Genomic DNA, 13,268 nt, shown 5'->3' with positions numbered 1-13,268 from the left:
TAAGTAGCTACAGAAGACAGTGTCTCTGAGAGAAGAAGAGAGCAAGAACTAAAGAGTAGGCATTGGTTTCTTGCAGCAAACTGCATGTATGTGCACAGGGGCACACATACATGTGTGTGGGTGTGTAATTTTAGTGCAAAAAACAGAGTTACCATATTGAATTGTTAAAATTAAAATCAATTAAACTAAAAGAAAATATCACAGGAGGCACATTTAACTCTTTTATCAACAACAGTGAGCTACCTTGCTATCTGCTTCATAGCATTAGCTAAGCACTACAAACGTTTTGTTGACTGAGTAAACATATCTTAGAAGTGGCCATCTCCTCCCACCTTATGAAATTAGTCTATCAGTCCCAGTGGATGCATCTACAAAACAGTCCCACACAGAAGGCTCAGGGAACTTGGTGGAAGAACAGGGGGTAGGAAGGTTATCAGAGCCAGAAGAGCAGGGAGTTTGCTGTAAGATTGTATCTCCTAGTAATATCAGAAGCTACACTCAGAAACTGTCACTGACACCACTGCCTAAATGTGTGCTGAAAAAGGACAACAATAATAGACATGCCGAAGTGGAGAGGGAAAGTCCATGAGCTATCAGCTCTACACAGAGAACTGTAGGCAACTGAGCAACAGTGAAAACCACTGGTCTTCTCCAGTGAAGAGCACACCAATTGTTTGTCCAGAACTAAAGAGTCAGCTTTGAAAATATGCAAATGAGTGATATTGTACAGATGGAGAAGGCTATATTTAGAAACATATATATATATATATATATATATACAGACATATGCGGAGATGCATGTAACAACTATTAATGAAAAGAGACATGAATTTGAAAGAGAGGAGGGGTTTAGAAGGAGGAAACAAAAGTAAGAAATAATGCAGTTATAATCTCAAAAATGAAAGAAAAATGGAAAAATTAACTTATCATTTTAACAATAGCCTTTTGTTTTGTTTTGTTTTTCGAGATAGGGTTTCTCTGTGGCTTTGGAGCCTGTCCTGGAACTAGCTCTGTAGACCAGGCTGGTCTCGAACTCACAGAGATCCGCCTACCTCTGCCTCCCGAGTGCTGGGATTAAAGGCGTGCGCCACCATCGCCCGGCTAGCCTTTTTCTTTTTGAGATTATGGTCTCACTATGTACCAGGCTGGCCTTGAATTCACAGAGATGGTCCTGTCTGCCTTTTGACTACTAGGATTAAATACTCTGACTAGTATTAGCTTTTATTTACTTCTGCCATGCCTTTTGTTAGTAACAGCACTTTCCTCTCCTTTTCTTCTTCTTTTTTTTTTTTTTTTTTTTTGGTTTTTCGAGATAGGGTTTCTCGGGTTTCTCTGTGGTTTTGGAGCCTGTCCTGGAACTAGCACTTGTAGACCAGGCTGGTCTCGAACTCACAGAGATCCGCCTGCCTCTGCCTCCCGAGTGCTGGGATTAAAGGCGTGCGCCACCACCGCCCTGCTTTCTTCTTCTTTTTTTAAGACAGGGTTTCTCTGTGTAACAGTCCTGTTGATCAGGTTGGTCTTGAACTCACAGAGATCTGCCGGTCTCTGCCTCCTGAGTGCTAGGATCATGGTGTGCCACCATGCCTGAGCTGGATTCCTTTTTTCCTATTCATGGCTTCTGTGCTGCTGTGAGGACCAGCTATCAGCAGCTCAGGGATTGAAGGGGAGCCACAGAGTCAGCAGACTGATCATTCAATCGACTTTTCTTTGGGAGTAAAAATTAGTTCTCTGGGGCCAGTGAGCAGAAGAAAACTTAATTGTTCTCTGGGGTCAGTGAAAAAGGGAAACACACATCTCCAACATGTCAGGATCTCACCCGGGGTGTTGATGAATGGCAAACCTTCAGGTCAGAGAAACTGAAGAGGAGATGCAGGGCAGGTGAACTACTGGATAGACAGACACACCAGGACTTTTCTGAGGACCAAAGCTTAGTTCTTCATTTTATTATGCTTTTTGTTGGTTGTTCTTCTTTTTCTGTTCTGTTCTTCTATCCGGATGTTTCTCTTTGTTTTTTCCGGATGTGTCTCTTTGTTTTTCGCCTTGCAGCTTATATACCCGAGAAAAATCTTTCAAGCAATATAAAAATTACAGTGTGACTGCCTTCCATTTTGAACTGAATGATCACAATGACTACAGGTAGAAAGCACCATGTTTCCCATTTCCTTACATGATTAAGCATTTTATGTATTACAGGTGAAAAACAAATTATCCCCAAGAACCCACTTACAGTTAAACATTTATCTTTTAGATGTCTCATAGACCAGGAGCCTCTCAGCCATAACTGTTTACATATGCAGGAGTTTTTATAATTGCTAGAAAAACAGGTTATTAGCTTCACTTTTCATATTTCAGAATCCAATCCAATTACCTTAACTAACCATCCAATTCTTTGTTTCCTAGTTACATGCAGTCATTATTTAAAGCTTTGTTTACCTATGATGCACACCAAAACCCGCAAACATATTTCCTAGTATCAAAAAGAACTTGACTTAACTCCTGGGACTTGTTTTCCTTAATCACTAACCTAAACCATAGTCTGTAAGGCTCCTCAAGAGAAATGTGTAAGTCCTAGCTAGGTGACACTTCCTTGTTCCTATTCTCTATCTGCTGCAGACCCTGCTTTATCAGGGGCAGGGGCAACACTATATCCTACCTTTTCCTATATTAATTTTTCCACTAAACTAACCTCTACCATGATTCCTTACTACATTTGTTAGAAATCCTTAATCATCAAAATTCTATTTAAACTAACACAATTATTACATAAAATCACTACTTCAGTTAAATAGTACAGCTTAAGAAGAAATCATCTTCTTCATAATCTACAGGTAAAAATGCCCAGTAGAATGGGATATTTCCATGAGATAATTACACTACATCAAGGGCAGTGAGGATCTCTCCACACCCATTTACACCATGCCAGATATCAGAGAAAAATAACAGAAGCAAACATGGAAAGGCACAGGAGCAGCAAGAGGCATTCTGGAGCTGAAGCCCTGGGGCCTTCCTTGCCTATCCGAAATTCACCTTTTAGTGCCTTGCTGCCTGGTGGGACAACTCCTGAAGCTCAACTACCATCTGCTGGTCTTCTGACATGGCCACTGGCACTTCCCCTTGACCATTTCTCTCAGATCTGTTTATCGTCCTGTTATTGAAACACACCTTAAAAAGGAGATTGAAAGGGCTGGAGAGATGTTTCAGAGGTTAAGAGCACTGGCGGCTCTTCCAAAGATTGTGAGTTCAATTCCCAGTAACCACATGGTGGCTCACAACCATCCAAAATGAGATCTGGTGTCCTCTTCTGGCCTGCAAGTATACAGATTGCTGTATACAGCATAAATAAATCTTGAGAGAGCTTGAGAGAGAGAGAGAGAGAGAGAGAGAGAGAGAGAGAGAGAGACTGAATCACACAATACTAGGTGTTCCTGCTGATAAAGCTTTTCTTGTAGTCTTAGGAGCTTCACTCTAATCCAGTCAACTCGAGTCAGTGTGTATATATCATGTAATACAAACCTGGAACCCCACCCTCTCACACACAAATGCAGACAGATACACTTAATATTGCGGGTGGGGGGTAGAGATAGGTTTTCTCTGTGTAATAGCCCTGGTTATCCTGGAAATAACTTTGTAGACCAGGCAGGCCTCAAACTTATGGAGATTCACCTGCCTCTGCTAGTATTAAAGACATGTGCCACCTGGCTTAATACACATAATCTTAAACCTGTCAGTACATGGGAAAAGGCTAGCTAGTGGACATGACAGTTAATAATAACAGGAAAAACAGAATTCTAGGGAGAAATCTGTGAGCAAATCTGTAAATGCAGAAAACAATAAGGTGTGTTGAACAGAGAATGGGGAGACACATTTAATTCACCTAGATCATTTAAGTAGGAGATAAGAGTAAAAAGTAGTATTAAAATGAACAAAGTCAGTTTAAGGTTTAACTATGAAAACTAGGGAGCTAACCTGCTTATTAGAGAGAAAAGTAGGTTTAGCATTTTAGAAAGACTTTTCTGATAGTTTCAGGCATGACAATATGGGTCCAGCAGAAAGGAGCCACCTAGGAGGTTACCAACATAAAATGGAAAGGGGAGGAAGGATGGACTAAGGACTAGTTTGTAAGTTACTTTTGTATTGTTGTGAACAAAAAAAAAAATTTGAAACAGTAGAAGGAAAATTTTATTTGGATTGTTTTTTTTTTTTTTCAGAGAGATTTTAGCCCATCAGGATGCAGAGGGAATGGGAGAGGAGCAGCTCTGTGGAAGCTGAAATATGTGATGGCAGCTTTTCAAATTTTGGCAGACCAAGAAATAGAAAGCTAGACCGGAAGCAGAGACCTGCTCTTAGTAACCAATCCATGAGATAGACACCATGGATTTTTGTTTTGTTTTTCATTTGTTTTTGTTTTTTTGAGACAGGGTTTCTCTGTGTAGCTTTGGTGACTATTCTGGAATTTGTGCTATAGACCAGGCTGGCCTCGAACTCAGAGATTTGCCTGCCTCTGCCTCCCAAGTGCTAGGACTAAAGATGTGCACCCCACCACCGCCAGACTTAGACACCTTGTTTTCCTCCATGGCCTTCACAAAATCACAGGCTCGGGAACAAATGTTCAAAGAGGAGCCCATAGAGGGCACTTCACACCCAAATAAATTATAGCATTTTGTCTCTGGTCCATGAAAAGCTCATTGTATGTATGACCATGTGTGTATTACATATGTCTGAGCGTGAGTCTCAGCTTTTATTGCTCACTCTGGCAAGGAGGGGCCTCGTGATTAGCTTTAGGGACTTTATGAAGCCATTTTGAATTGTTTACTTTCCTACTTAAGGAGTGTCCCTGCTGGGTGGAATATTACAATCTCAGAAGAAACTGTTACACAGCCCCTCAAAGATACACTGAACTGTGCTTCATAAATCTTGTAACAATACAGTCACCACAGATTGATGTAGTTATAGCAGGAGGTACCTGGCATCTGATTTTCTACTGTTGTTGTTGTTGTTATTATTACTATTTTTTTTTTGGTTTTTTCGAGACAGGGTTTCTCTGTGGCTTTGGAGCCTGTCCTGGAACTAGCTCTGTAGACCAGGCTGGTCTCGAACTCACAGAGATCCGCCTGCCTCTGCCTCCCGAGTGCTGGGATTAAAGGCGTGCGCCACCACTGCCCGGCATTACTATTTTTTTTTAAAAGATAGGGCTTCCCTGTTGTAGCCCTGGCTACCCTGGAGCTCCTTGGAACCAGGCTGGCCTCAAGAGATCTGCCTGCCTCTACCTCCTGAGGGCTGGGATTAAAGGTGTATACTGCCATACCTGACTTGTTATTTTAATAACTATACGTAATTTCTTTCTTTCTTTCTTCCTTCCTTCCTTCCTTCCCTCCCTCCCTCTCTCTCTTTCTTTCTTTCTTTGGTTTTTCGAGATAGTGTTTCTCCGTAGCTTTGGAGCCTATCCTGGAACTAGCTCTTGTAGACCAGGCTGGCCTCGAACTCAAGAGATTCACCTGACTCTGCCACCCTGAGTGCTGGGTGCACCACCACCACCTCCAGGCTTGGAGTGCTGGACTTTAAAGGCGTGTGCCACTGCTGCCAAGCTGGGCTACCGATACTTCTAAACTGTGACTTCTTTCTCAGAAATTGTCTCAAAAAAAAAAAATTGTCTCAATACTTCTCTTTCATTTCTATTACTTAGATCCTCTTAAAGCCTTCATATGTGCTGTTTGGAAGACAACTGCGCCTATTTTAGAGTCTCCTTACCTAACTTCACCAGAAAGGCCTCTGCGCTAGCCTTTCTCTTTAAAAATGTGTCTCATTACTATATAACCTTGTTTCTTTCACAAAGTTTATCACAATTTTATTCTCTCTCTCTCTCTTGATTTTTCAAAAACAAAGTCTGTGTAACAGCCCTAGCTGTCCTAGAACCAACTCTGTAGACCAGATTAGCATCAAATGCACAGAGATCTGCCAGCTTCTGCCTGCCTTCCAGTGCTGGGATTAAAGGCGTGCGCCACCACCACCCCATTCATCAAAACTTTCAAGTTCTTTACTCAAGCCTTGGCGGCCTCTAAGATAAAGTCAGTATTCCTTCAAGGTAGAGAGCTTATCCTAAAGATAGTCTTAATCCCTGTGCCTAGAGCAAGATTTAAGGAGGAACAGAAGACACTACTAAATGAATAAATGAAAAGCACGTTACGTAACAGCCTCAGATTCTGTCTCACGTTAATCGTCCTAGGCCTACCAAACGTTTCAGGAGGGAGATCTGCACCCCTGGGTGTAGGAAGCACAGCAGCAAAGTCCGCAAATCACGTGCCTTGCGGCCCCAGGAAGAAGGGAGGTTCTCTGGACCGTCAGGCAGCGCGGGGCGGGACGACGTGCCGAGGCCACGCCCCCTGACGCCAAGAGGCCACGCCCCGGACGTCCTGCTTTGCCCGTCCTCCTCAGCGCTGTGACGTTTCGCGCGAGGCACGGAGCGTAAACAGCGCAAGGCATTTCGGGAGCGGGATTGTTTCAGTCAGGAAGCAGGCTCCATTTTAGCGCCGCCCGCCGTCGCCATCTGTTCCTCTCCCCTCCCCCTCGTCGCCGTGGTGGCCGAGTCCCAACTGGAAGGCTGAAGGCCAGGCCACCCGAGGCCAGCGCGGAAGGCGGGAAGGAGGAGAAGAAGAGGCCGGGAGACCGGGAGCGCGTAAGGAGCTGAGTGGCGCAGGTCAGGCCGGAGCGCGCGGCCCGCCGGACGGACGGACTGACGGACGGACTCGTGCGCCTGCGGCTGCGGCGCCCGCGCGACTCGCGTCCCGGCGGTGGCGGCGGCGGAAGCCGGAGGGCAGCCATGGCGGCCGACAGCCGGGAGGAGAAAGGTGAGCGCGGAGGATGGGGACCCCGGGCGGCCGGCGAGGGCACCGGGGAGCCGCGGCGTGCGGGCGGGCGAGCGTGCGGGCGGGGCTGGAGGTGCGGGCCTGGCGTCGAGCGGGCTGTCGAGAGGCCTGGCCGGGCCTGGCGTCCTCCCTCGTGGGGCCTCACACCTCGGCCCGGATCTCACTTCAGACTCGGCTTGTAGCCGTCCCGGGAGCGGTTGGGAGCGGGCCTGCCCCCACGCTCGCTTCCTAGGAGGATTATGCGGATGTCATGCGTCTTTTCTGAACTATCTTTCCTATCGACTTATTCGAAAATTATGTCATAGGTAGCGTTGGTGGACTAATGGTTAGGCCAGTTTAAATGATACGGGTGGATTATGGGTTTCGAGAAATACCTGAAAGTAACTTCTGTTTTCCTAGATAAACAAAGAACCGTGTTGTATTCCTTGAGCGCTTACTTTAGAAAGGAAGATGCTAGAAGAAAATAACATGCCCCCCCTAACCCCGCCCCAAATCCTGTCAGCTCATCACCCAGAAATACGGTGCACATACCCTTTAAAAAGGTACAGCCAGGAATACATAGGTGCAGATTCCTTGGAGAGATAAATTGGAAGAGCTAGTGCTGATAAAATGCCATTTCTTCTGAAATTCTGACTTTCCAGAGACCACAGACGCTGCTGTAGGCTCCAGATTAGGACGTTCGCTGGAGAGTGGTCTGGATTGGATGCTGGCCTGAGCTATTTCTCAGCTCTTGAGCTACCATGCCAGTCTTGGAATAGTTAGTATGATGAAAATAAAATAAAGCACAATTGCTGCTGTATACTCCTCAAGCCTCTGTGTGGCTCATTAATTTGAGATGGAGATTTGTTCACTTAGATGAAGCTTTTTGGGTTTTTCTGTCAGCGTCAGTAGGTATGCTTCAGTGAATTGCCTCGGCATAAAGACAAGCTTTGGAAGTGGTATGAGTGAGAGGATCTGTGAGATAATGCCTTTGTCATATGCTTTTTTTTTTTTTTTTTTTTGAGACAGGGTTTCTCCTTAGCACCAGACTGTTACGGAACTTGCTTTGTAGATCAGGCTGGCCTTGAACTCAGATCTGCCTGCCTCTACACCCTGAGTGCTGGGATTAAAGATGTCTGGCAGCTCTTCCTCCTTAAGCAATTCTTCTACTAGTTGCAGTTTTATTTTTCTATCCTTAAACTAGCACCCCAGAATTGCCCCTGCGACATCCTCAAGGAATGTGAATAAAGAATTCTGTTAGCAAATAAAGGAATTACTTTTTTTAATTATAGTGAAGTCAGTTTAGAAAAGATCTTAACGTCATCTTATCAACAATTATCAACAGTTAAAGATTCATTCAAACTTTGGTTGTCACGATGAAATTTCTGACTTAAAAGTATGGGGTTCCAGTAGCTCTCAAGTTAGGCAAAGTGAACCAAACACACCAGTGACAAAGATTCAGTGGTTGCCTCTTAAAGTGGACATACCTTAGAAAAATGAATAATGCAAAGTGAAGAAAAGTAATGATCATTTGGTTTTAGAAATGTACTTACTAGGGAAGGTGCAGTCCAAACACATAAAGTATTATTGAGAAGTAGTGGTATCACTTTTCATCAGTGCTTAGAATTATTGGAAATAGTTTACTTAAAACTTAAATTTTTAAACTATGCTTTCTCATTTACATTTTCTGGTTCAAGGGATTCTTTTTACAGTTAAAATCAAGATTATTTTTTCTATGCAAACAGCTAGTAGTCTACTGGAGTACTTAGTTTCATTTGGCCATTGTCAGACACTTAAGAATTATAGGCAAAATTAGAATCAGTAAGTAACACTTCAACAAGGAAAAGTGAGAATGTTAAATATTGTTATATATTTTACAGCACATTATAAAACTGTGCCCTCTAGTCTTGCCAAAACTTAAGTTTTTAGGGGGCTGGAGAGATGGCTCAGTGGTTAAGAGCATTGCCTGCTCTTCCAAAGGTCCTGAGTTCAATTCCCAGCAACCACATGGTGGCTCACAACCATCTGTAAAGACGTCTGGCGCCCTCATCTGGCCTTCAGGCATATAGACAGAATATTGTATACATAATAAATAAATATTTAAAAAAAAAACTTAAGTTTTTAATAAATCCCTACGTTTTGGAAAGTCTTGATCAAAAACAAGTCTCAGTTGGCAGAAAATTGCAACTCCTGTGTGTTAATCCCAGAATGAATTTTAAAGAGAGTCTTAGGAATTCTTAAATTGGGCTTTGTAATAAACACATTAATTCCATAATTCGTCATAAATCCTTGCTAACCTGGACAAATTACCAGGTTGACAATTTGTCCAAACAGTAAATTTGAAATAATCAGAGTTGACTGTTTTGTGGCGGTTTTTGTTTTGTTGTTAGTTTTGCTTTTTTGAGGATGCTGGGAAACAAAGTGCCCACTGTGTATCAGGCAAGTACTCTGCTACTCAGCCACATCCCTAGCTCTTCATTTTTCTGTAGGATGAAGAAATGCACATGTTTTTTGTTAAAGTAAAATTTTGCATGAATTTTATTTGAGCTCCCACAGTGTAAAGTTGAGAGCTGAGTTTTTAGTTATACACATACATACACACAACTAACTGTGTACGTAGATATACATCCACTTGTATACATGTTGTGGTCAGCAGTATTGTGAACTAGTTACCTGAGGAAAGGCTCCGTAAAACAGTTTGTGTTTGGTATACACCCCCTGTCCCATTCTGGGTCTTGTTTTGGTTTACCCGTAGCAGAAGTAAGTGGAAAATTAATATACTATCTTTAGGTGTCAATTGATGGTATGGAGGGTGGGAAATATTGAGGGGAGCTTTCTCCAAGTCTCTGGACATCATTAAAAGAATGATAGTTTGCAGGCTGGAAGGATGGCTCAGCAGCTAAGTATACTTGGTTGCTCTTAGGAATACTCTAGTTTGGTTCCGAGAACACACATATAAGCTTACAACTGTCCTTAGCTCCATTTCCAGATTCCAATGCCTGACCTCCACCAGGCCTCATGGTGCACATACATACATACATACATACATACATACATACATACAGGCAAAACACTGACACAATCAGAAGGGTGGGTTTTTGTTTTGTTTTGTGGTGTTGGCTTTTCTCTGTGTAGCTTTGGTGCCTGTCCTGGAACTAGCTGTTGTAGACCAGGCTTGTCTCAAACTCAAAGAGATCCGCCTGCCTCTGCCTTCCGGGTGCTGGTATTAAGGCATGTGCCACCACCAGCACCACCCAGTTTAGGATGGTAGTTTTTAATAACTGAAATAGCTGAGGGATTATCCTAATATAAGGAAATGTACTTTGCATGATAACAAAAGGTGAGATTTCCAGACATCCTGTTTTATCTCCCTGAAACTCTTAAGTGAACGGAAGAGAAAAGAGAGGTGAATTTCCTTGCCTGGGCTTGAAAACGTGCATTTAACATTTTCTTAATCTGATTATGAACCTTGAAATAAGTAGTATTATGTATTGTTTGACCTACAGTCTAATGTGGTCAAGTTGTGTGTCCCAGATGAGGATTGCTACATCAATCTCTCTTCAGTTAAGGTTTATGACCTTTTTATGTAAAGATTTTAGTTAAGGCGCTTAAATTCTTCGTATTTTATTTCAGAATTCTTTGTACAAAACATAGCCATCTAAGGCTAGTCTACCTTGAGAATCCTGTTCTTATTTATATCTAAAGCCCCACAACAAGCACAATTACTTGCCTTGTTGCATTTAATATCTCTCTGAGTTGATAACAAGGCTCTAAGAACAGTGATTCCTGTTTTGTTTTGCCTCCTATACATAGAAAGCTGTAGTTTTACCTCAAACTCAGCTTGTTAATAGTAACATAACATTCCATATATGAAAAGTAATGTAAATAGAAGACATTTGCAGATTGTCTTCCTTAAGAGGGGTAATTAAGTTGTTTTTAAATTTTTTTCCTTAAATTGAGGCAGCATTTAAAAGTAACACTGTCCTAAGTAAAATTTGGGTTTGCCAATATGAATGAAAATTTGCAGGATGTAATAACAATACTTGGATTTTGTTAACAGTCTACAGTGATTGCTTAGAATTGTTTTTGCCCCTGTTTTTTTTTTTTTTTTTTTTTTTTTTTTTTGATTTTTCGAGACAGGGTTTCTCTGTAGTTTTTGGTGCCTGTCCTGGAACTGGCTCTTGTAGACCAGGCTGGCCTCTAACTCACAGAGATCCGCCTGCCTCTGCCTCCCTAGTGCTGGGTGCGCCACCACCGCCCAGCTTTGCCTCTGTATTTTTATGTTAAATATTTGGCTCCTTTTTTTTCTTTTTTCGAGACAGGGTTTCTCCGTAGCTTTGGAGCTTCTCCTGGAACTAGTTTTAGTAGACCAGGCTGGCCATGAACTCAGAGAGATCCTCCTGTCTCTGCCTCCCGAGTGCTGGGATTAAAGGTGGTGTACCACCACCCCCCAATTATTCTGCCCTTTTAAAGACAAAGCATCCAGTAGCTTAGTTCTTCTGTTGACTCTTAATATACAGCCTTTGAGTAGATTTGAACCTTAGTTCTAAATAGAAATACTCTTGAAGGAAATCTGTGTTGTTGAACTAATTTTAGTTGCATTGTCCACATTTTGAAATAAAACATTTGTTTTGTGATAGTTTAATTTTGAAACAGATTTAGATGCTTTAAAATGATTTTAGGTCTAGTTTTCTGTGTAGCTATCAAAGGAAAAACTGAAGTTTATTTTAATCCCACACAAAATAGGATTATACAGTACATGAATTATATGGCCATACAATTTTTAAGCTGGTGTTCACCAACTTAAGTTCCTTTTACTGTTAGTATTCTTAGGTAAGGCTGTTGTTTTATGAAGTAACTGAATCTATACGTATTATATATGTATGTAGAAAGGGGCTTAAACTTTTATCACTAGTGAACCCTTGATCAAATTCTTACGTGACCCTGACTGTGTAGACATACAAAAGAGATATATGTCAAATATTTATGGGTAATTTAATTTTATTCTTAAAGACAAGCAAATTTGCATACTAATCAGATAAGCTATATTCTTTTTAGTTTTACATGAAGAATTAAATCCTGAGTGAATGATACTAGAAGTGGTTGAACACTTAATGCCATTTTGCATAAATCTGTACTGCAGAAATGTGTTTAGGGTCATTTCACAAATTGTTATCCTAATCCCAAGCCAAGATTCACTTAACAATTGTGATATACAAATCAGCAAGTTAGAAAACAGCTTTAAAAATCAGATATTCTAATACAATCTAAAGGTACATTTGATATTTACGTGCTAAGGAATGGCTGTAGGAAAACATCATCTTCATTTTCCCCAAGAAAGAAAACCATATATTTCTATAAGTGTAAATTTTTGAGTACAGACGAAAAGACCTCAGTTGTGTTGTAGGATGGCACACACAATGGCAAAGTATGCATATAGTATGTTCATAACCAAGGTAAAATATTGGTGTGACATAGTAAGTACTGTGAGAAATACTTGAGGTTCATTTTAAGTTGTGGTTACTGTGCATTACTCTTTACTAGTGTCAGTAACCCCACAGTTCAAAGTCTGTGGTAAAGAATATCAATAATGCTAAGCAAAGTGATGGAAAGTTTATTTAAAGAAAATTGTCCTAAACTGGGCGTTGGTGGTACATGCCTTTAATCCCAGCACTCAGGGAGGCAGAGACAGGAGGATCTCTGTGAATTCGAGGCCAGCCTGGTTTACAAGAGCTAGTTCCAGGACAGGCACCAAAGCTACAGAGAAACCTTGTCTCGAAAGACAAAAAAAAAAAAAAAAAAAAAAAAAAAAACCCAAAAACTTTATTTTTAGAAATTTATTTATTATGTATGCAGTGTTCTGTGTGCACACCAGAAGAGGATGGTTTTGAGCCACCATGTGGTTGCTGCGAATTGAACTTGGTCCTCTGGAAGAGCAGCCAGTGCTCTTAACCTCTGAGCCATCTCTCCAGCCCTCAATAATTTTTTAATTACATTGAAGATAATTATTTTTTATTCTTAAATATTAGAGATGATTATTTAAGGGCAAGGATCTTTAAGGACAGTAGCATGACATTGTTTCCTTTATAACTAGTTCATTTTAAGTTGAAAAATGAAGTGTATATACAAAGTATACTTTTTACAACCAGTCAGCAGAGGAATCAGCTTGAATTATTATATAGTACCTACTGTTAAGGGTATTTACTAGTTTTGAAAACATCTTCCACTCACATTTGTCTCAACAGTAAAGAATTTTGTTTATCTCTCCAAACCTGTGTAGGCGTTTATTGGTTGTCTCTAAATGACTGAGATGGTTTTTGCTACATTTTGACTACTTTTCTGTGTTGGGACATAATGCTGAGAGGTCTAACCCATTCTGGAGAGGCCATAAAGAAGAGTGACTGTAGAAAAAAAACCTAAGAAGCC

General features: G+C 41.4%; 2 protein-coding genes across 6 annotated transcripts in view; one reads left to right on the top strand and one right to left on the bottom strand.

Annotated features, from left to right (window-relative positions):
* The window catches only part of Tmprss11e (transmembrane serine protease 11E), an 88,420-nt gene extending 81,940 nt beyond the window's left edge, over positions 1–6,480 (bottom strand). The window contains exon 1 of the mRNA XM_041671122.1: positions 6,302–6,480. Within this exon, the coding sequence (XP_041527056.1) occupies positions 6,302–6,480 (179 nt within the window). The remainder of the gene's footprint in view (positions 1–6,301) is intronic.
* The window catches only part of Ythdc1 (YTH domain containing 1), a 31,729-nt gene continuing 24,936 nt past the window's right edge, over positions 6,476–13,268 (top strand). For all 5 annotated transcript variants that reach the window (XM_041671403.1, XM_041671402.1, XM_041671401.1 and 2 more), the window contains exon 1: positions 6,476–6,845. Coding sequence is in view for 4 of the 5 variants with exons in the window: in XM_041671402.1 (XP_041527336.1) it covers positions 6,818–6,845 (28 nt within the window). In the remaining variant the exon portion in view is untranslated. The remainder of the gene's footprint in view (positions 6,846–13,268) is intronic.

The sequence above is a fragment of the Microtus oregoni genome, unplaced genomic scaffold, assembly GCF_018167655.1.
Source record: "Microtus oregoni isolate MIOR12 unplaced genomic scaffold, Mior012 000021F_ref0000039, whole genome shotgun sequence".
NCBI lineage: Eukaryota > Metazoa > Chordata > Mammalia > Rodentia > Cricetidae > Microtus > Microtus oregoni.
Note: the sequence above shows the minus strand (reverse complement) of the source record. Positions and strands in the feature narration are given on the sequence as shown.